We start from the raw sequence: 22,495 nt of genomic DNA, 5'->3' as shown, positions 1-22,495 counted from the left end.
GTGCCAACAATTTTGTGCCATTTCAAAAGGACAAAAGGTTTATAGTATTGCGGTTGGCAACTGAATTGCGAGTACAAGTAATTATTTTTTTAGCGAGCTATTAGTAGAGGGTTAATTAATTATAATTAATAGTATTAAATTAATTATTAAACGGTGCAGTGCAGTGCTATATATTTATATGGCTAATCCAAGAGAACTGCTCTATGCGGCAATTAATTCGATTGTTTGGCAGTAATTCGTTTCTATTTTCTTTACGATTAGCTCGTAAGTTCGTACTTATTCGCGTCCAACCAACCAAGTGTACTTGCATAGTAGTCTGAACCTTTTCTTTGTGTGTTACAACATTGATTTGAATTAAGCTCATTTTAAAAGTCACTGCTAATTTGAATGTCATCTGCATACAATAACAGACTCAGTTGGAACTCAATTGCAGGTACACGGAGACATTATTACATAGTCGTACGTTGCGCAGAGCTTAGTATGAGTTCAAATGTCCACCTCAGAGCCATTAGGGTTGGTCAGTGATGTGGCTGCCAACCACATGACCACAGCATTTAAAATTTAACTAGCCACAGGCACAAGTGCGATATGCCTGTGGCACATTAAGCACACTTCGTTTGCCACATTTCCTGCGGTGTCATTGTGTTAAGCCCAGGACCCACTATTATGAGCCTAGCCATTTGGCAGCTGCGCTTAAATACAAATTAATTAACTCTATCAAAAGTCTGTGGCCGGATGCTACAGCATCCACTCAATGGGTGCCCAACTAGAATATTATTAACATGGCCGCAAAAAGCACCACAGCAGAAACAACAATAACTACAATAACTACAGCAACAGCCATGAACGGACAATGATGATGGGGTACAGTGGGGCAACGCTAAGCTGTCAGCAGACGATGCATCATCGTGCGTCGAACTGTTGTTCCAGGCCAAATCCTGGCAATAAGCGGTAGCTCACTGACTTGGAAAATTATATTTTTCTGAGATACGAGACAAGTATATACTACAAGTAGTATATACATAGAGCTTTGCTCCACTCCGGATGGGTCTAGGCGTTGTTCTCCTAGACACGTTCGAGGCATAAATCCTTGCAGCCCACATAAATAATGAAATTATGGAGATTAGAAAGTGTTCAGGCCTCTCTCGGTCTTGTCGTTGTCATCACTGCTCGAGTTGTTGTTTTTATTACTGTCACTGTCGTTGTAGCTGTCGTTTTTGTTGTCAATGGCGGCTGTGCACAATTGATTATGGGTCCCGTTATTTGGTAGCCATGCCGCAGTTTACAGCGCACGCTTCATTCATTGTCAAACGCTGCCAGTTGCCAGTTTATTTTTTGCTCCTGATAACAATAATAACAAGCGTGTTTTATGTGCTGGCAACGAGGCAGGCAGGCACACATATACTTTTGTAAGTATATAGATTCATATGTACTACTTATACTTGTATGTACATACACACACAGCGGGCGGTTGCCCTGTGCCACACCGAAAGAGATAAGCGGCGAGTGAGAGAGGGGGAGAGCTATGTATGTTGATCTTTGCCGGCGTACTTAATTTTCGCTTTTATTGACACGTGGGACTTGCACAGCACATTTCGCTCTCATTCTGGCCCGCTCCTGTGTTTAATCTGTGTCCTTGTGTGTGTTGGTGTGTGTGTGTGAATTACCGTGCCTCGGTGTGTCTTTGTCTGCGAAATTCAATAAACGCAAGCGCTTTGTCTTAGGGGAATTATGCATATTAGTTTTGGCGCCCAAGTTGAAGCGTCCCTGCTTCCTTCCTCGCTTCCATGCCCAACGCAAAAGAGCGAAATCGCATAATTTATTTATTAATTTAGTTTATTAATAAAATTGTTTGCCATTTGGGCGAAGCAGTCGAGCGAACTTTGCTCAGGCACTGAGCTACACATAATGCGGCAGAGCATTGACTCTGTTCTTGGGAAAATATAAATTTATTTCATTTGGTGATTGATGCTAAATCACAAAGAAAGCAACAATGGAGTTACTTTTAGCATATTCTTATTGTTTGGATATTTAACTCATAACTCATACAATCGATTAATGAAGGAGCTACTTGCACACATTTTCAAACATAATTATAAAAAATAAATCATCTCAAATATGTTCACCATTCAACTTAATAATGAAATAATCGAAAGCGTTTTCTAAATTAATAAAACATAAAATTTTTTCAACATTAAGTGTTGAGGAAAACATAAAAGTTGAAATAAATCTGCATATACTTGTAATTACTTCTACTTTGCTGGACCTTCAAGGAGATGTTCAGTTCCCTATTGAAGCCGCAAAAGTGTTTACGATTTCCGAGTTCGAAAAAAATAAACTCGAAAATAAAACTGTTCGAATGGTTACAATGTTCGGAGGTTCATGATCTTAGGTTTGCTGGCTACAAGAGAAGAGTGTTTGGTAGATTCGGGAACCCTAAAAGGTCTCTGCTCGTCTGCAGAGATTAGACTTGTTTTCATGTTCAAAACTTTTTTTTTACTCAAAAATACACAAAATATTGACTGACCAACACACTTACTTATAACGTGGCACTTGTTGGTGCAGACCTCGGGCTGGAAACATTGATGATTTAAATTGCGATCAGGTTTGATGCGTTACACATTATTCCCTATATAGATATGTAAGATAGGAGCCTTCATAGCCAAAACAGTGTCATACTCGGAAAAATAAATAAAATCTTGCTTGGGTCATTTTCTACTCGCGATTGGTGGTTCAAATGGGCGCACAAAATCGTGTCAACAAAGATCGCTCAATTTTAATTTATAACAGCAGCAAAAAATTGTGAACACAAACCGACAAAATTTATGAAATCGCAACCAAACACTGAATTCTATTTCTATGAACTGGCTAGGTTTTACGTAAAACAGAATTGAATAACAGAATAAAGGTTAAAATGAAAAATTCCCTCTCTATTTACATATGTTTGTCTGCGCAGCTGGCTCTGAAATAATAAAGTCGCATGCGTTTCTGATTAATGGGAAATCTCGGCTCGCATACGATTGCACAAAATGTGCAAAATGTTGTATGTTCCGGCATTTTACCCACTTTTTTGGTAAATAAAAAATATATATTAAATTCGGCTGGCGTGCATGCGTTCTGGGAATTGTGGCGACCACATGCAGGAAAACGTGCGACTACCATTTGCAAAAAGGAAATGCCCCCTCTCCCTCCCTAAAATACATATGTAATGCAAATACCCGAATTGCGGTGCAAAACAAAAATCCCAATGCCATGAATAGTAGAGCTAGAAAAAAGCTGCAACAGAATTTACATAAATATTATTGTGGCTGTTTTATGGTGCGTATGAGCAATGCGAGAAACATGTAAATGCAATTGGGACACGCCGAGATTTATGGCATTCATTGCATTAGCCCCACAATGTTCGCATTGACACGCATCCTTGAACACTCATACACTCGAGCTTACCTTTAATGAAGTCCACGGCCATTTCCAACCCGTACGAGTCCTTGTCACAGTCGTCGAGTATGTGAGCGCCCAGCGTTATGTTCGGCAACAGTCTCGCCTCATTAATACGATCGATGGTGTAGAGCATGGCCTCTAGTGCCTGGATACCACCTTGGGGCATAATGGGTCCGCATGTAATGCTGTCCTCACGTGAGTGGACCATCATCAGGCCGCCCAGGATAAGATCGCCCTCGACAATCGCCTCCCTCTTCACCGGCCAATGCCGCTGCGCCGGCTGCATGGCATATAGGCGGTCGTGCAGGAAGTCCACAGAGTCGGGCAGGGAGCGCAGATACTTGCCACCGCCACCGCCCCCGACATCGGATGAAGTGCTGCCTGCCAGCAACGGCAACAGGAGATTGTGATTGTTTGGCGGGACATGGCGGCCACGGTGGCGACCCGAGCGTGGCGAGGCGGCATTCAAAATGTCAATGTTCGCATAACGCTGGTACTGTTCCAGATCAAAGTGTTCGTTGTAGAAGCTTTCATCGTCCTCCTGGTCCGGATGAGCTAGAAACGCCGGGTGTTGTTGTTGCTGATGATGATGTTTCTGATGGTGATGTGCATGTTGCGGGTGGTGTGCCTGCTGTTGTTGTTGTTCGTCAGTGTTCACACCATCGCTGACAAATTCCGGCAAAGGCCAGGGCTCCCACTTGGACTCTCCCTGCTTGGACTGCTGGTGAAACTTTGTCTGTTGCCAGTGTTGTTTGCCCAGTTGTTGTTGTTGTTGCTCCAACTGCAACGCCTCGTAGTGGCTGCGCCTGGTGTGCCACTTTTTCTGCCCCAGCTGCAGCTCCTCCGGATCTCTCTCATGTCGCTGTTGTGAGTGCTGGTGTTGGTGGGGAGGTTGATGTTGCTCATAATGCTGCCGATGCCGATGCTGCTGGTGATGATGGCTGCGCCGCTTGTTGCGACGTACCAGCATTGTGTCTGACACTGACACTGACGCGGACGCTGATGCTGTCGTTGTTGCCGGCGTCGTGTGCCTTGTTGTGTACATTCCCATCTCATCGTGTCGATGATAGCTTTCGTAATCATGGGCAGCAGCTGCATCCGCCGACAGCTGCACTTCATCAGCCGCCCACTTCTCATTTATGTCACCAATCACCGCATTCTGCTCGCTTTGGCCGGCGGCGGCGACAACTCGCGACTCGTGCCACGTTGGCAGGATAACAAACACAAAACAAATTTGCACAAGAAGGAACTGGCTGCAGCATTTTAATATTTGCATTTTTGCATCAGCTTTAAGTCAAGTCTCTCGGTTACTTTATTTAATATCATTGGATATGTTTCTCGACAGCTGGTTTCCTAGTTTTGGCTTTTGTTGATATCGACTTCGGAAAACGGGGCAGAGTCTTTGAAGACAAGCGCGCATTTTTTTAAATTTTTAAATAAACTTTCGGATATTCCTTCTTGCGAGTATGAGTTTTGATATGTTTTAGTTGTTCGCAGTTCACTTCAAGTAGTTCATGCTATATTATGGATATGTTTCTATTTTCATTTCGAGCCATGTTAAGTTTAACTGCAATAAAATCCACCATTTTTAAAATAAAGTTGTTGCTATTTCTCAAATCTGCTCCTAATGGTTATATAATTTCTTTTCGATTATGATGAATACATATATTTAGGAATTTAGTATTATTTAATAAATAATTGTTCTTTTATTTCATAGACGCATTTGTTACTTTGCAAATTGTTCCTTATTTCGTTTATTAATTATTCAGTTTTATTTTTATTGAACTTATTGAGATAGACATGGTGCTCGCGAGTTAATTTTTAATTCTTTCTTAATTTTACAAAATAAATTCCGTTATTAAGGCATGGCTATATCGACTCGCCTTGTCATCGTAATCAAGAATATATACATTCGCACAAATCTAGCACACCCATTTACCCCTTTTGGCAGAGGGTATACAAATTATAAGCTGCAAAAATATATTGCAAGCTGCAAAAATATATTGCAAATGTATCGCCTATCTTTAATTATATTTTAAATCGTGCTATACAATGTTGTCACCCTAATTAATATGCGCGATTCTGTGCCATAGCTTAAGACGTCAGTGAAGGGACCACTACATATGTACTCGTATATGCAAAATGTGACAGCAACCGCACTCCTAAAACTTTTTGCTCGTTCCATAAGCCTGGCTTATGATTGTCAGCCCTGCGCACAAACACACGGCTGGTCGCCATTGGCATTGCCCATAAAAGTTATTGCCATCGAAGTAAGCGCTGGCAGCGCATTGAGGTAAATTTAATTTGCATAAATTTACGCGCCAAGAGCGCCAAGCAAGAGCGAACGTGCAAGTTAAAGTAAAATGGCGGCGGTGACGGCTCCGTACATTTTGTAAGGCATACACCAAGGCGCAAGTGCGGTAATTAATCAAATTGATGTTTTTGTTGCTGTTGCTGTCGCTGGTTCTGGGGCTGGGGCTGCCGTTGGCGGCAGCTTGAATCGCAGTCAATGGCAGTCAATGTTAATGTTGTTGTTGCTGTTGCTGTTGCTGTTGCTTGAAGCACCCATAATGAGCTTGTCGGCTTGCCGGCAGGCCACTTCCCGCTCTCAATGCAACGCCACGACCTCAAACTAATCAACGCCGCGTTAGCGCCGCATTAAAAGCCTGCACTCTGCTCTGAGTTTCAGGAATTACTTATCATCACAGCATAATCAGCAACATTATCAACGGCAATGGAAGTGTCGCTCGTGGGCTGCCTGCCCGGGAAAGTTATCATTGCGGCATGCGCTCAATTGTTGTTTCTGTGCGTTCTCTGTCAGCTCATCAGCTCATCAGCTCGTCAGCTTGTCAGTTCGTGTGTCGCCGACAGGAGCAGCTGCTGTCGCCGCCGGCCTTTGTTTGTCAATGCTGAGGACCAGAGTAGGGTGCAGGCTCGGCTCGGGTCGGGTCGGGTCGGGTAAGGATACAAGTACGCGAGTACGGGCTCGGGCAGCATCTAATAATGAGATTGCGTTAAACAAATGGTGCTTTCCTTTTATTGCGCTTAATAGACACCGGAGGCTGCTTACACGCTCGTAATTTATTTTGATTACATTTGTCTCCAGCGCTTTGTCTCTTTTCTCCCTCTTTCGCTCAGAGTGACACGCCTTTCTCTTTGCGTCTTACACGCATTTTACATAACTGGCTCTGACATCCGCCCATCCACTTCCCAGCTCTCTGCTCCCACCCATTAGCCCTGCTGTGCCGTTTTTTGTCCATTGATTTGATTGAGCATTTCGCCGGCTCGTTTGTGCGTTTGTGCGTTTGCTTTGCTCCCCCTTCGCGGACTCAAATTGCAAGACAGCCATACAAACACACACAAAGCCACACACAGTGAGGCCGGGACCTTGGCGTCTCATTGAAATATTGAATAATCCGTTCAGCTCTAAAGAAAATTTGACGCAGACCAAGCGAAAGAGACACAATCTTCAGACCCATACATAGTATCAGAAAAACGCCTTGGGACAGAGTTGTTGGCGCCCTTTCCCTCCACCCGCTTCAAACACTGTATTCAAATTTAAAATCACTGATTATCAGCGCCATTTTATCGATAGCTTTGCTTAGGTGTGTTCCAAGGTCAGTTGTTGCTGAGCAGCAACGTAATGAGAGGTAAATTTTTCTGTTCGGCTATTTCTAGGGACTGTTGAAGAGTAGTAGCGTTGGTATAATTTCTGTAGTTTGTGGAACTTTTAGGGGAGAGCGATTTAATGGGTCTGTTGATGATGACCGATTTCGAATATCCTGTCCAATTCTAAATGTAAAGCACCTGCCTAGTCAGCAAAGGGTCGCAACTGCTGGCACACATGTATCACAATTAGTTACTAAATAAATCGAGCCTGCCTAATTCAAAATTTACTTTCAACAAAAAATAAATCGGGCTACATTTGATTTTCTGCATGTATGCGAGTATTTGTTGCTCTAGCTTTTGTGCTTGTTGTTCATACATTTTTAAAGCATGATGAAATATATTTTATGTTCTACAAAACTCACATTAAAAGGCTTTTAATAAATGGCAATACGTACGGGTAAAATAACTCTCAACAATCCAAGTGAGAGAAAATATAAATAGTATTTTACTGCGCCTATAAACTAGACAATAGCTTTAAAACCCCACCGTTGAATCGAACTCTATTTTATAAAAAGTATTTTATGTAAAAAGTAACTATGAAGTAAATCCGCGTTTGAGTAAAATGTATTTTTGAATAAAAGTAAACCTTGCACTGCTCTTTTATGCAACAAATTACGTTGCTCCTCAACTGGTATCCTTTTTATTGATGAGTGTGTGCCATTTCATGGGCTGTGCTTTAAAAAGCAGGCCGCTGAAAAATGTATGCACTTCACTTTGTAATACGAATAACAATTATTTATGCGAATGGTTGTAAAAGCTTTTTTCTTGTCTCGCTTGCTAGCGGTTTTTTGTGTTTTGTGCCTGGCATAGCCATTAAAAATGATGCATTGGTAATATTACAATTGAAAAGTTTTGGTTTCCATTGATGCTTGGCAGTACTTTAACAACAGTTCGGCTATTTTGTGGCGGCCTTCTCTCATTTCCCCTCTGGAGTGCAAAACAATTTGTTATGTTTCCATAAATGCCCCACGCATTCACAAGAGTAACTCGAAATTTCACATCAAATAACATTCAATCATACTTACAAACAGACGGGGGCGAAGACTCCGCACCTGCACCCCGCGCCATCTCCGACTGCCCCGACACAGTCAAACGCGTCCATTACACACGCGCAATTACAGTTACATTTACAGTCGTATAGTCGCATAGGAGACCGACTGACTGACTGACTAACTGACTGACTGACTGACTGACACACCTGCGCTCGAACTTGCAGCTAATGTTGGGTCGTCAGCTGCCAAAGTCGGGGCATGTCGTAGAACTCAGATACTACCTTGCGTGCAGATTATGCCTCGCTCGGATTTTTGTTTGGCGACGCACGAAAAATTAATAGCAACACATGCTCAACAATTTTCTGCAGAGCGAAATTATGAATAATTTCTGACAGCTACAGAGCCGGCAGCAGCAGACATGTAAATTTTATGTGCCATGTCGCTGTCAGTAACAAATGTCTGAGTAGGCTCAGCCCCAGTCCCAGCTCCGGCCCCAGCTCCGGCCCCAGCCTCGGCCTCGTTGCCATAACTGTGTGCATGTGTGTGGGTATGAGAAATGTAGCTAGCGGCCGGAAGCAACAATAACTAAGCAGCAGCAGCAGCAACAACTGTTATACCGGTGGTGGTGGTGGTTGATGGCTCCATGGGCGACACTCACGGCAGAGGTAATCAGCGACATGTTCATTTCGAATCGCTACACTCTATGCTCTTGAATGCCATCTGTCAGTCGAGCAACAAACTTTATTTTTTTTTTCTTTTCTTTTCTTTTCCTATGATTTCATTACGACAGCTGTTTAAGAATACTACACAAAAGAATGGAGTCCATAGGATTTCGAGCTTTGCAGCTTTTCATTTTTGAAATAATTCAATGAGTAAATGATTTATTTCATTTCGTATCTATCAATAGTGTTAGAAACAAACCCGTATTGTGGCAGGCGGAAGGACCTAGATCCGCATACTCGAACAACCATCAAGAACATACCTATATTGCCCATAATCACAATCATTCTCGTAATAATTCAGCAATTACTAATGGATAACATTTATACACAATCACACAAGTACAATTAAAATAATCGGCGAAACAGTTGGACCGATCGTTACCATATTATTAGAGTAGACTCATAGACTACCTTTACTTCTACTTTTGCTGAAACCCATTCCATTCATATTAGAGAAAACCAGAAATAATATGAACTCTTAATAGCTTTCTATAGCTAGAAAGAACTCTTTTTTACTTTAAAAAAATGTATTCTTTAAAGTCGCAGTTTTTAGCATTTTCTGAGTAGTCCAACTATGAACTCACAAAATAAAAGCAATGTTGCTTCCTTTTGTGCATTAAAATATTATTATTCCAATGAATTGCACAAAATGTACAATACGTTCTCATTATGAGGCATTTTAAAATGCATTATCAAAAGGAATGTCTATGTAGTTTTAATGAAATTTAATTTGGATAGAAATTCGATCCTTTTACCTGTCGCAGCAATTTTAATAAAGGTCAGCAAACAAAAATACGACAAACAATTTCACTTTCATTTCCGGCACAAACAAAACTCAAAGATGAAGGCTGCTTAGTCGTTCGCCATTTCCCATTCGCCAAAGTGTTTGTCCCACGCCCTGCTCAGACGCGATGGCTGGAAGGAGCAGGAAATGGGGTAAGAAGGCAACGCACTCCACACTCCACTTCTACATCGAAGCAGCAGAGACGAATACATAATAATATGCGCAAATAACAATAAAACCTACGAAATTATTGATATTGAACACATAAAAATTGCTACTCCGTGTGGGCGTAAGCGAAAAGCAGCGCACGTGTCAAGCCCTCCGTCTTCCCAGACGGACGCGGGCACAGACAACGACTAACTGGGCCGACTAACCTTCGAGAGCCAACAACAGCCAGAGCTCACGCATTTCATGCATGCCTACGACCAACTAATATTAAAACAAATATGCTGGAAAAGCTTACGGACGCGGACGATGCCAAACTTTCCACAAATACTTTAAGGCATCCGGGGGCAAACTTTATTAGCCACCAAATACCTGAGATTTGTGTGTGGCCCAAAAGTAAAAATAGGCAAACGGCGAGCCCAATGTGAGCCTGCGAGAGCGCCCCGCTCTGCCGAGGCTAGGTTATATTATGGGCCCAAATAAGCATGCCTATGGGCCATCTGGAGCTCGAGTGCGCGAGAGCTCGCTTTGGAGAAATGTAATTGATTTCGTGCGCTTCTGATGCCTTCGCCAATGGCTACAGGGCCAATAATACTGCCTGAGCACGCAGACCAAATATTGGCTCTGAAATTTACAAGGCTAGTAATGTGAGGACAATTATCGAAATGGACGCCAATTTTGGTTTAATTCATGTATGTACATAGTGTAAGGACAATACTTGAATAGAAAAACGAGCTCATCTTTATTCGAATTGAAGACGTCAGACGTAATTCAAAATAGATCCCACTCCCCATTAAATTCCAAAGCTTACATATACTTGTATATGCAGCGGACACGTAATATATTTTCTAAATTGCAAAGAAGAGAATAAGACTGTTAGTTAAAGTTAAGGCGAGATGAAGAGTGCCACAAATGAATCAAATAAAATAGAATACAATTTAAGTTATGAAAAAATCGGCCGAGTGATGTTCAACTACTGTTTGCAAAGAGCGAAACTAATTAAGTAAATAAAAACAAATGAATAAAATAAAATATAACACAATTTAAGTTATGAAGAAATCAGTCGAGTGATGTTCAATTACTGTTTGCAAAAAGCGAAACTAATTAAGTAAATAAATCGAACTCAGCAGTTGATCTCTGTTAATTGTGATTCCTCAACTAATTGATGTTTAGTTCGGCAGCTGGTCCTCAAAGTCCATGAAGATTAGTTTTATGGCGTTAAAAAAGATTTGATACGATATAGCAAGCAAAAAACTAAATGCAGACTAAAGCCTGTCAAATTTTAAATTTATTTATGAGTATATTTCATTAACCTCACTTTTTTTTAAGCAGCTGCAATTGTGTAGGCCACTGCATCTAAATATAAATAAATATAAAGGCTTTCGACCTCGACAAAGTTGATTAAAAAATAAATATGCAGTCATGTCCTGAACAGAAATGTTGCCACCAGGCGAATGCACAATACGCACAAATTTATGTGTGTAATTCTGTTCGATTATTCATACAATATAAAGCAATCAGCCTTGAAAAAATGTTAATACAATAAACGCGACCGGAAATATCGCACGGAATTTGCGGCAAGTGCAGCGGATGTACCTCCATATACTCGTACACATTTATGCAAATGTGGGTGTGAGGGTAATATTAAATCTGATGTCATTCAAACATAAAATACGCAATTATCCTGCCCATACACACAACAATCATGGCTGCCGACAAAGCGAAAGAGCCTCGCAGATGACAGGAAATCGACAGGAGCTGCCATGCGGCAAATTGTCTGCTCTCACCTGGCAGGCTCGAGGCCGAGTCAAATCAGTGGATGAGACGATAACGGCGACGCCAACTGTAACTGGAACAACAAATCATTCTACAGCAGCTGCGGCACATAATACTCGTATGTACGAGTATATGTTTTGTTGTCTAGTGTTTGGTAAACACGAGTTGCAAATTACGCGCACGTTCTCAAGTGTTAGCCCGCAAGGACTTTCGGGTGACTAGTCTCGTTAGTTGCCGCTGACTACCACTAAGCACAGTGGGCAACAACAAGCATATCGTGTGCTCCTCAACGTGTTGAAATATGAGACATTTTCATAATTAAATTTCGCGAAAGTCTGACAAATGCATTAAGTAAACAATTTTACAAGCGACCACAAAATGCGCCGTCAAAAGCAGTCAAGTGGGAACAAAGTCAAAGAATGAAAGAAAACTCAGTAAAATGTTCATAATTAATTTTAAGAAGTCGGCATTTCGTGCCCCCACAGTCCCGCCCCAGCACACTCTCACTTTCAGTCTGCACCAGGGATGGGCAGAACACATGTAAATAGAAGTGTTTTTGGGAATTCAAGTTGAATGTTTATCTGCAGATGTGATTTTTAAAGGAACTATATTATTACCAATCTGTAAACATAACCATTTGCCAGAGACTAATCATAAATCAGCAGTTGTCCATCACACACTTCAAGTGCCCGGTTAATAATTTAAAATAGGTCGGGAATGAAAGGGGAATACTTTTCTCCCAGCACTGCCCACTAACTCGTCACTCAAACAAATTTTCCATGTATTTGAAAAAATAAGTACTACATACATATATACGAATACCATAGATCACTAGGATCACTTGAACTGGCGCATACAGTAACCCATATTTTCATTTCAGTCCCGGTCCGAAGCTGTGATTTAGAGGGCATCTGAGATTATGTTTGGGGCATTAACCAGAAAACGCTTAATACTTGTTTCTTAGCTATCCCGTTTCAGCCCTGGTATAATCCAATTGCTGTGCCAGTTTGTGGCCTAACCATGTCTGGCATGTTTGGATACAATTTGTCCTGTTTTCGGCATGTCATTTGGTGGGCACTAACGAAAAGTTTTGCTGTTTGCCCAAAGACACACACACACACACACACACACCCAAGGAGGAGGAGGAGGCCTACATTCGACGCAATAAACCTCACACCTGAAGAACAGGCCGTTGGACAGGCAAACAGACAGTTAGGCACACGCTTTGAGTTGGCTTTGCGGTTGACCGCACCTAACACGTACATACTATATATATGTATATGGTATGCACGAGCATGAATATGAATATTGTGTATGTGTGTGTTTGTGTGTGTGTGTGTGTTGCATACAGCGCGCAACGCCCGCATACCGCATATGCCTCGTAAATTATAGATGCGCCCCAAAACAGCGAAGCCGCACCACCAAAAATGTGCTGGCACTGCATAGTTGGAGGTTTTATGTATACATACTATATTTACCGTTTGGCAGTCATACATTAATTTATACACTCTATTGCGGTCTATTAGTGTGCGTCTTAGTCCGAGCATAAAAGCTGGACAGGTGGACTCGTTAAGCAACCGGTCGTTGTTGGTATGCAATGGCTTTTGGCCATTTGGCTAATTGAATTTTGCGTGGGCTAGTAAGTGGTGTTAGCCTCAAGCAGCTGTTGTTTCCGTCAATCATGACTGCGCAATTTTATTTGTGCAATCATGTACGGCCTTAAAGCATTTTTTGCTCGAAAGCCAAAAGCCAAAAGCTGTGACAACAGCAATAGCAGCTTGCTTATCAACGTTTCTTCACACTTTTCATTTTTTATGCTCTGTGGCGGATTGTTGTTGTTGTTATTGCTGTTACTTCATTCAGTTCCCGACTGCTGTTGTTGTTGTTGTTGCTGTTGTTGTTGCTGTTTCTGTTGGCGCACAGTTTGCAGAAATCGTTGTGCATGGCGCCGTAAATAATCTATTTTATGTTTACTTGCCGCTTAGCGCCTGTATGTGTACGAACATGTGTGTGTGTGTGTGTGTGTGTAAAGCGGCAGCTTCAATATAAAGCATGTATGCATGTGCATGTATTCTCTGTGTGTGTGCATTTAAAGATATCAGCAAACTGCCAGCAGTGCCACTGCAACAACAACAGCCAGCTCTGGTGTCGGTGTGCAAAATTATGTTGTTACATATATAGTATTGGCTTTGAAATGGACTGAGTGTGTGTTTACGAATACGAATACACACACAAGCACGTACGCACACAGATAAGCGAATGCAAGGCGTAAGTTCGAATAGTCCTCGACTTTTTCCATGCATTGTAGCCATGTTTTCAAGTTAAATTATTTGTCAAGCCACATGTTGTAAAGCCACTAACAGTTTCTATTTCTCATGTAGGGAAAAATGTGATGACTGCCCATTAACTGTGCTGACACAGATAGATTTCTTACGCCCTGAGATATGAGAGTTGCAAGACGCACTTGCAGCTTATTTGTTATGCATATAAGGAAGCAGCTAATGTGGAAGAAGCAAATATAGTTATGGGGCAAGAACTACGGATTCGAAAACGCAGAAGAAAGCAGGCTGTTGAACACAACATTTGGTTTTGTAAAGTTAGATTCTGGAACTGATTTCTTGTCGTTGGGTGAGCTTAATTCAACAGTCAAGCAGGGAGTCTCTCATCCCTTAATTTGAGCGATCAGGAGACCTTTCCGTCTTTGTGGTGGATAATTGCTCAAATCGCTGATAAGCTGGTTCCTAGTCTAGCGATGTTGGGTGGCGCTTAATCTATTAACGAAAATGACAACTGATAGTTTTGTTGCCTGTCAATATATGTACTTACTACATGCTGAAGCTTCCAAACCTCCTCCTTTTAGGGAATTGGATTAAAAAAAGTATTGACTATCAAAACATTAACAAAAAATTCATTTGAGCTGTTGCAGAAATGAAACTTTCTAAGCTTAACTGTTCCTGTTCTAGTTTGGAAGCCTGCTTTTTAACGTTGGTGGTGCGCCTAACTCTTTTGTCAGATCGTCATTCCCCATATTTCTGAATGCCTTTCAAATATAATTATATATTATTCTTGATCAGGGTGACAAGCCGAGTCGATATAGCCATGTCCGTCCGTCCGTCCGTCCGTCTGTCTGTATGAGCGCAACGATCTCAGCAAGTACAATAGCTACGATAACCAAACTTGGCATCCAGGTTCCCCTAAGCCCTAGACAGGTCAAGTTTGTTTTTTTTTATTTTGATACACCCCCCCCCCCCCCCCCCGCCCTCTCCACCGCAATTCGTGTATTTTCTTATAACTTCCGTAATTCTTGGAATTTTGAAATTGGTAGTTTTTTTGGTAGTTACATCCAGTTAGTGCTTATGTGTCCGTGTGCCAAGTTTCATCATGATAGGTCAATTCTGAAGAAAGTTATAGCCATAAATAAAATCGCTGCTCATGCGCTGCCTGCAGCTCTGCCGGCACTTTTTTTTTACTGTCGGGCTTGCTCGACTGTGTTCTCTTTTGTCTGTTATTATGTAATTTGAATGAAACATGTACACTTGTATGCAACTAAAATTTGCTTTGAAATTATTACAATTGTAAAACTCGTTAAAGCCTGTCGCTTCTAAATTTAATGCAGATTGGCTTTTTTCGTTGCAGCGGCAGGCAGGTTTCGTTACAATTGTTCCGACAGTGCCAGCGAGATTCAAAGCAACATACAAAGCGAGCCTGCGAGCCAAACAATGTTGGAGTGACATTTCCAACAATGGTGTCAGAATTGCTTTGTAACCATTGCTGCTGTCATATGCAATATAGTACATGTGTGTCAGAAATATTTGAAAACCCTTGACCTGCTGAACAGTTGCTTGAACTCAACTCTACGAGTACGAATATCATGTGAATCGGGCAACAGCATTAAAAATGCATTTTAAATAATTTATTTCTATCTGACGGCCTCGTTGTTTTCAGAAACGGGCATTAGGTTTTGTTAGTCATCCCATTGCCAATTAAAAGTGCTTAACTGATTTGGAGCGCTGTGTAACTTTGGAGCTCTGCACATGCAACAATTTAGTGGGCAGGTCTTAGCGTGTAAAGAATGCGGTTAAGCGGAAAAAGTGGAGCCAGAGGGCGAAACATTGTCTGTTCGGTCGGCCGAATACTTTTGCAGAGAAACTGTCGGTGAGTCTGCCAATTGAAAGCAAGGAAGTTGCCTATTAATCTAACCGACCATAAAATACTCTGTACGCTTAGTCTGCGAGCTACGACAAGTGAATGGAAGACATGTCCAATCTCTTTGAATACATTTTCTAAATAAGATAACAGTGTTTCAAAAATGTTCACTAACTTACTATGGCTTTATTCTATTCCAATAGATTTGAATATGCGGCCAACTTTTTGTTCGCATTAACATGCAGAATTTTTTAGATATCCTAGAATTTTAATTTAATATTTAATTGCAAGTTTAAAGGGCGCATTAATATATTTACTTTAACGTTATATTGTTAGATGGTATTGGAATGCTCGTTATTGAGTGTATTTCTTTAAAAGTAAAATAAAACCGACTATAAGTAGCAACGTTGGGTCAAAAGCAACGATATAAGCTCCTGTTGCCCTGCAGTTGGCCACGCGAGTGCATTAGGGCTGTCGGCACCTAATTGCTTAAATCCTGACGATAATAAGTGGGCTTAGTGCACGGAAGTGCAACCCACATGTGCATGGTCGGAGGGAGTCACACATTTGAGTGCAAACACAGGGAATCGGGTGTAAAGTAATGCTTGAGATACATAATAAAAAGTACTATAATGTGGCCAAGGTTGGAGGGCGGTGACAAATAGAACCAACTCGCATGCCCCATGTTGAGCGAGACACGTCAAAGTTGTATTTTTATTTTACGATAACAATATAATGTCGTGGCGATGGCTGTCGAGAAGAACATAAATAATTAGTGTCGCTGTTTGACGGCTATTTGCAGTAAAAAGCGACATTTGTTGTTGAATTGTTTTCCATCCCGTTTTTTGATTGTCGTCTTTTATGCACAATCAGCCGTGGAAAATATGGTGCGACATGACATTTCATGTACTTGTAATTTTTAACGAGCAGTGGAAAATATGTCTGGATAAAATTAAATTTATGTGGGGTATTTATGTTGAGGCTTGTCATGCATGTCGTATGAGTGACATTTTGATAGCTGAGCTTCAAATTAAATCGAAGATCCTGCGCCCAGCCAGGCCCCGCCCAGGAAATCCAATATGAACGAGTCCCTCAAGTAAAGTTTAAAGCTGTTGTACTTTTTTGAGTTCATTTAACTAATTTGGATGCGTGTTGAAAAGTTTTTAGAGCCATCATTATGGCATACTTTGGCAAAGGAAAGTTTCTCGAATGCTTACCCAGCTTGATAATTGCTGCAATTTGGAGCAGTCGAGCCCATAAAAGTAAAAGAGAATGACCCGAAAGCAGTGCGTAACGGAGACGTTCAAAAAGGTTTACGAAATTGCCAACTGGCTGAAATGTAAAGGCCACATTATACATTACTATAAAACTGAGCAGAGCAGATACTCAGACACTTGCACAAAATTGCTTCCTTACATGTTACCCGACAACGACAACGACACTTTGCAGCAATTGAATTTCATTTACAGTTAAACGTTCTTGAGTTTTTATTTTGCAAGATTCCAACACTAAGGCAAAACCTTCAAAAACAAAGCCAGGGCAGAGAAAATTACATACATTTCTTTAAATGAAAGCCTGACTGATGGGCTACTGCACACATTTTTATTAATGTTATGAAAGGCGATATAACCACGCATACGCCATGCTGTACAAGCAATCGGCGCCGGCTTAAATTACCGCCAATTCGATTCTCCAACTGTTATTTAAGAAGCTCTTTTTCCTTGATTTTATTTTCATTTTATTGGGACCCTACCGAACAAACGGGAAGGTGCAGAAAAAATATGAGCTTTTAAGCGCTTTAATGTGAAAAGGTTTGTTTGAAATGGCAGCTGCCAGTTTGTTTACAGTTTTGCTTAAAGATCTGCCCAATGTATTGTGTCAATATTTATTGAGTGGAGAGAGCTCGAATTTACATTTATATTTACATTTTCCGCTGCACATTCTGGGTGCACAAAAAACTCGTATACTTGTAGTATGTCGACAAATATGGGCAAAGGGAGAATGTCACAAATTAAGAAAATTACCCGAATACGAGAATAATTTTTGGTTTTCAATTTCCTCATTAGATTGCAATTGTCTTTGCCATTTGACAATATATAAATAACAGCCTCACTTGCAGACTTTATAATAGCGGTAAAGGTGTCTTTAAACGCGTTTTGTATTGAAAAACATATTCGTAGTTGAGTTTCAGCTCAAAGGTATGTAACATTTCGATTGGCTATCGCTGACAAGAACGTGCTGAATTGGAAATGTTGGCAATATTGAGGTTTCCAACTTTGAAATTGCTCAGATCTCAAAATGCATGCAGTTTCTTGTTGCATAGTGCTATCGCATCAGACAGAAATTAGAGTGGGAGTATTTACAAAATGTTGTTGCAATAACAAATGGCTAACAATTGATGTCAATGGAGGCCATAACGATTTCGAATCTGACACAGACACAGACCCAGACATTTCACGACAGACTGTCGTGCTGCTTTTATGGGAGACTTTTATTGAATTTCTAACAAATTCAGTGGCTGTCAGCACTCTGCTGCTCTGCGTTTAAATGTCATATTGATCGATTGATGCTTGTGCCTATTTATTCAGTTTGCTCACAGCATGTATTGCGGAAAAAGTATTAACATAAGTTTGTCATTTCATTTTATTTCCAGCTCTTGCGGGCCATCCAAATAAAAAGGACAGATGAGTTAAGTTCAAGAGTTGGCGTTGCATTAATAACATGCATGACCTGTCTCTTTGAAGCTCTGCTCTTTTCCTACATCTCTTCCGTTTCCTCGACCATCTTTTTTTTGTCCTCTTGAAAATAAAGTCAGAGGAAGAAGTTAGTGTGTTTGTGTGTAGTCTTATTTATCTTCTGTTTGTTTGTTTTTTGGAGGATGAGCTTTGTGCGTGTTATAGTTCTTTTCATCTTTTTTTTTTTAATTTATGTCCGACGACTCATAAATGCGTAGAATCACGTATTAAGCACATGACGTGCCCTACGCATCGGATATACCATTGGTTTGCTGATGTGTGCTTTCAGTTTTGTAATATAAGCAAATGAGTTTTAATGAAAAACATGCAAGTGCATTTATGCAATAAAAACTGGAATCGCAGAAAGCGCAACTACAGCTTGGCAACTATGTGAATTCTGTCCAAATTGTGGTATCTTTAAAGTGGATGCTAAAATTGTTCGTTGAGGGCATCCTTAAATTTATCCGCAGACTGTATTGGTATGTCAGCCCTATTTTTATTAATAAGCGGTTGGCCCTAATGTGGAGCTAAAAAATTTGTTTTTATTCGGAGACATACTAATTAAAATATATTCTCAATACATTCAGATCATATGCTTAAGTCGAAATTAAGTAGGTCTTAAAATTACAACTCAAACGTTTTTGTGCAAAGCCTCATTACCAAAGCTTTCAACTTAATTCAAAATTCTGCTGGCGAGACGCAACCAGACAATGCCTTTCCATGCGGAACGCTAAACACATGCACTGTGCTGGCCAAAACATTTCCATCCAACCTCTTTTTCTAAGCCAAATACAAAGTTTTTGACATATCGATTGGACTGTGCCTGAACGAGCAAACAGCTAACGGCAGAAAAAAGCCGGACTGTCCATCAAAAGAGACAAAACCTCTTCACAGCAAACAGGCAATGACAAAAACCTGAAGGACGAGTTTTTGTTCAGAATGATGCGATGGCGCATGATAACACCTTCCCTACTTGCCTTCACTCCCGTATTCTTTATTTAACGTGCCGCCCAGACCATAAATCAAAATTGCAGAACGTCAAAACAAAGTCCGCCAATGGTCAGTCGCACGTTACTTGCATGCCAGCCTGTCCCCACAGCTGACTTTTTAGCTCCCACCGCTGATTTATGGGGTCAGAAAGCAAAACAAGCGTAAAAAACTTGGCATTATTTGCTGTGATTTCATTTTTGAAGTGTTTGCATAATGTATTGTTTGTTTGTGTTGCGAGCTGAATGCTGCATATTTAAGGCTTTGGCCAAAAAATGTTAATATTTCGTTCCGTTAATTTTTCATAAAATTTATTTTTCGTTTGCTTGCCACTTACTTTCCCCTCTGTTTGTGTATTTTCTGAAAAGCTCATTGAAAATGCAAATTTTGTTTTCTTTTTTACCAAAGTTCTAGTCCAATTTGTATATTGTTTATTTAACATTATTTCAACACTCACGAAACTAACGATATCTCTAACACCAATGTTTATTAGGAATCTGGTTGCACAGCAAATGTGTATCAGAAATATCCGAATTTTTCAATCGAAGAGATTTGCAATGCATTTTTTTTACTTATTTTTGGCAACCTGTTGGTAGTTTTAGTGAAATTAGGAAAAAAAAGATAATGTTGGATTGGCGTAGAGTGTGCGAGGAGCGATGCAAATAGATAGCCATGTGTAATGGCAAACTGTTGTTCTTCTAGTTCTTTATACATTTGCGTGTTTGTGTAATCTATATTCTTGTCTTATAATTCACTGATAAAACGATTATCGACATCTTTAATGGGGAAACTAATGATTCTCTGTGATAGTGACATTTTGATTACGATTTAATTTTTGGCATAAATGTTTGAATTTAAATTGTGGCCAGTATTAATAATAATAAGTGAAGAACATATGTATATTTATTTGCCGGACTGAAAATATAAGCACTTTATGCAGTCGCATAGTTAGAAGAAAAGCTGTCAGGAATTGCTAAAATCAAGGATTTTCTACAAATATTGTTATTATTTATTCATAATAATTTACGTTGGATAAGGAAGCCAAGCATTTTCAGAAGCCAGAAGCCTTTGTTTGAAATTTATTTGTACATATAAAGTGTAAGTGTAAGCAATAAAGCCAGTGAAGAGTCTGGTTGGGCAACAGTGCGTATGCGCAATGTCGGAAATTGATATATTGCTGGAGCGATTACAAATTCCATTCATTTTGTTCATTGTCCAATTTAGAACAATTAGAAATGAAAACTGCTGTAATATTAAACAATCGCAGCCATAAACAAAAGGAAAACTTTGCGCATAAGAAAACAAAAACAATAAATAACATATATTTTTTGAATACTCGCATTTTGTACACAAGTGGCTTGCACACGATGTTTTGTGGGTGTGTCCGTGTGTCTGTGAGCTGCGCAGCCATCTAGCTGGAAACCAAACAAAATTTGAATTATTGATTGCTTTTGACTTGCCAGCATCCCCCACTCGCCAACTCCAGCTCCAACCCAAGTCTCAAACTGCAGGTCTCGCCAACAAAGTGTCTAAATTGATGTCACCTTACAATAAGCCCCACCTTAGCCCGCAGCGCACCCACGCACTTGGCACGGCCAACTTTATGCAAAATAAAAATAAAAATAAAAATTGCCTTTCAGCTGTTTTCAGCCAATTTCGCTTTATACAATTTTGCACCCGCCTGCAAATTGTTTTCTTCGAGTCGTTGCTTCTGTCTACTGCCTACCGTTGGGCCTGTTGCCTGCGTACTTAGCCTGCGCCTTCGCTGTCGGCTTTGTCTTCGTTTTTGTCTTTGAGTCTTTGTGGGCTTTGCATTTTCACTTTCACTTGCTTGTTAGCTTACTTTTTCTCTTAGTTTGCTCGCTTCCGGGCTTTATCAGCAATCGACACTCTTGGTCTTGCCAAGCGCCCATTTTCTTTACTCTCTAGCTATACACTGCACCCCTAATGCAACTCTAAGGACCCTGGACAGGGGGAAGAGAAAGAGTGTCAAAAATATTTGTATTTGTATTTGTATTTACTGCCGCCTTGTATAGGCTGAACACTTTAGTTTGAACTTCCAGTTACCAAAAAATCGCGACTGGAACCGCGGCGTAAGCCACAAGCCACACCGAATCGGAGCCCAACTTCGGGTGCCGCGGGGGCTCGTGAAGGACTTGTGTGGGATTGTGGGAGCCAGCGTGTTGATTTTATTGAACCATTTGGCCAACTTGATTGACGCATTTTTTATTTTTTGCGCCCTTTGCTCGCTTTGTTTTATGCGGCGCGCTTCCTGCCCCCAGTTCGCTTATTTAACGCTGCTCCCTGACTGTGACCCTGATCCTCCTGTGGCCCCCAGTTCCAGCTTCAGCAACAATGCTGATTTTTTGCTGCGTTTTTAGTGTTAGCTTTGGACGCCCGACGGGCAAACACTTAAACGCAGCCACGTTCCGAACCAAAGTCACTTTCGCAGCCGCAGCCAAAGTCGGTTCGGGTTGTCTGATATACGCGTAAGTCAATTTAAAATGTCAATAAAATGGAAATTTTATAATTTTCTTATGAGCCGCCAAATACAGCACACTCCAACACACACATACTTGTACATACATACACTTGAACTGCAAGCGATATTCCTTTATGTGTGTTTGTGTGGTGTGAGCTCGTGGCTTGCGGTCTGAACTTAATGAGATTTCATTTATTGACTGTTGATAGGAGCTTACTCGTACGCAGGCACCATCGACGCGTTTTTGAGTGCTTTATGAAGTTTGTTTATGGGCGCTCAAGTCTTAGGTAAATTGCGCCGACGTCAGCAGCATATCTCAGATATCAAACTGACGTGCTTAAGTGGAGCAATTAGGAACACAATTTAGGCTTTAAACGAGTTGGCGAGGCGTTGATTAAGAGATGTAAAGTCAGTTAGGAAATTAGTAATTGAGTTGAGTGTAATTAAAATAAAGCATGCTGTGTCTATTAAGGACCTGCTCTACTCCACCTAAAAGTTGCTTCATTAAACGTGTGAATAGTATAAATTGTCTTATGGTTCTCTAAAGCTAGCCTTCATTGGCTCTTAGGTCTTAAATAATATTTATTAGCGAGTTC

General features: G+C 40.8%; 1 protein-coding gene across 1 annotated transcript in view; it reads right to left on the bottom strand.

Moving 5' to 3' along the window:
- LOC115634511 (metabotropic glutamate receptor 2) overlaps window positions 1-22,495 on the bottom strand; it is a 71,215-nt gene that overhangs the window by 19,424 nt on the left and 29,296 nt on the right. Inside the window, exons 3-5 of the mRNA XM_030532278.1 lie at window positions 4,406-4,694; window positions 4,070-4,327; window positions 3,448-4,021 (exon numbers count right to left, since the gene is read on the bottom strand). Of these exons, the coding sequence (XP_030388138.1) occupies window positions 3,448-4,021; window positions 4,070-4,327; window positions 4,406-4,694 (1,121 nt within the window). The remainder of the gene's footprint in view (window positions 1-3,447; window positions 4,022-4,069; window positions 4,328-4,405; window positions 4,695-22,495) is intronic.

Source organism: Scaptodrosophila lebanonensis, unplaced genomic scaffold (genome assembly GCF_003285725.1).
Source record: "Scaptodrosophila lebanonensis strain 11010-0011.00,11010-0021.00 unplaced genomic scaffold, SlebRS2 tig00000001-arrow-pilon, whole genome shotgun sequence".
In the NCBI taxonomy this organism is placed as follows: domain Eukaryota; kingdom Metazoa; phylum Arthropoda; class Insecta; order Diptera; family Drosophilidae; genus Scaptodrosophila; species Scaptodrosophila lebanonensis.
The sequence above is the reverse complement of the archived record's forward strand: the minus strand, read 5'-3'. Positions and strand labels throughout refer to the sequence as shown.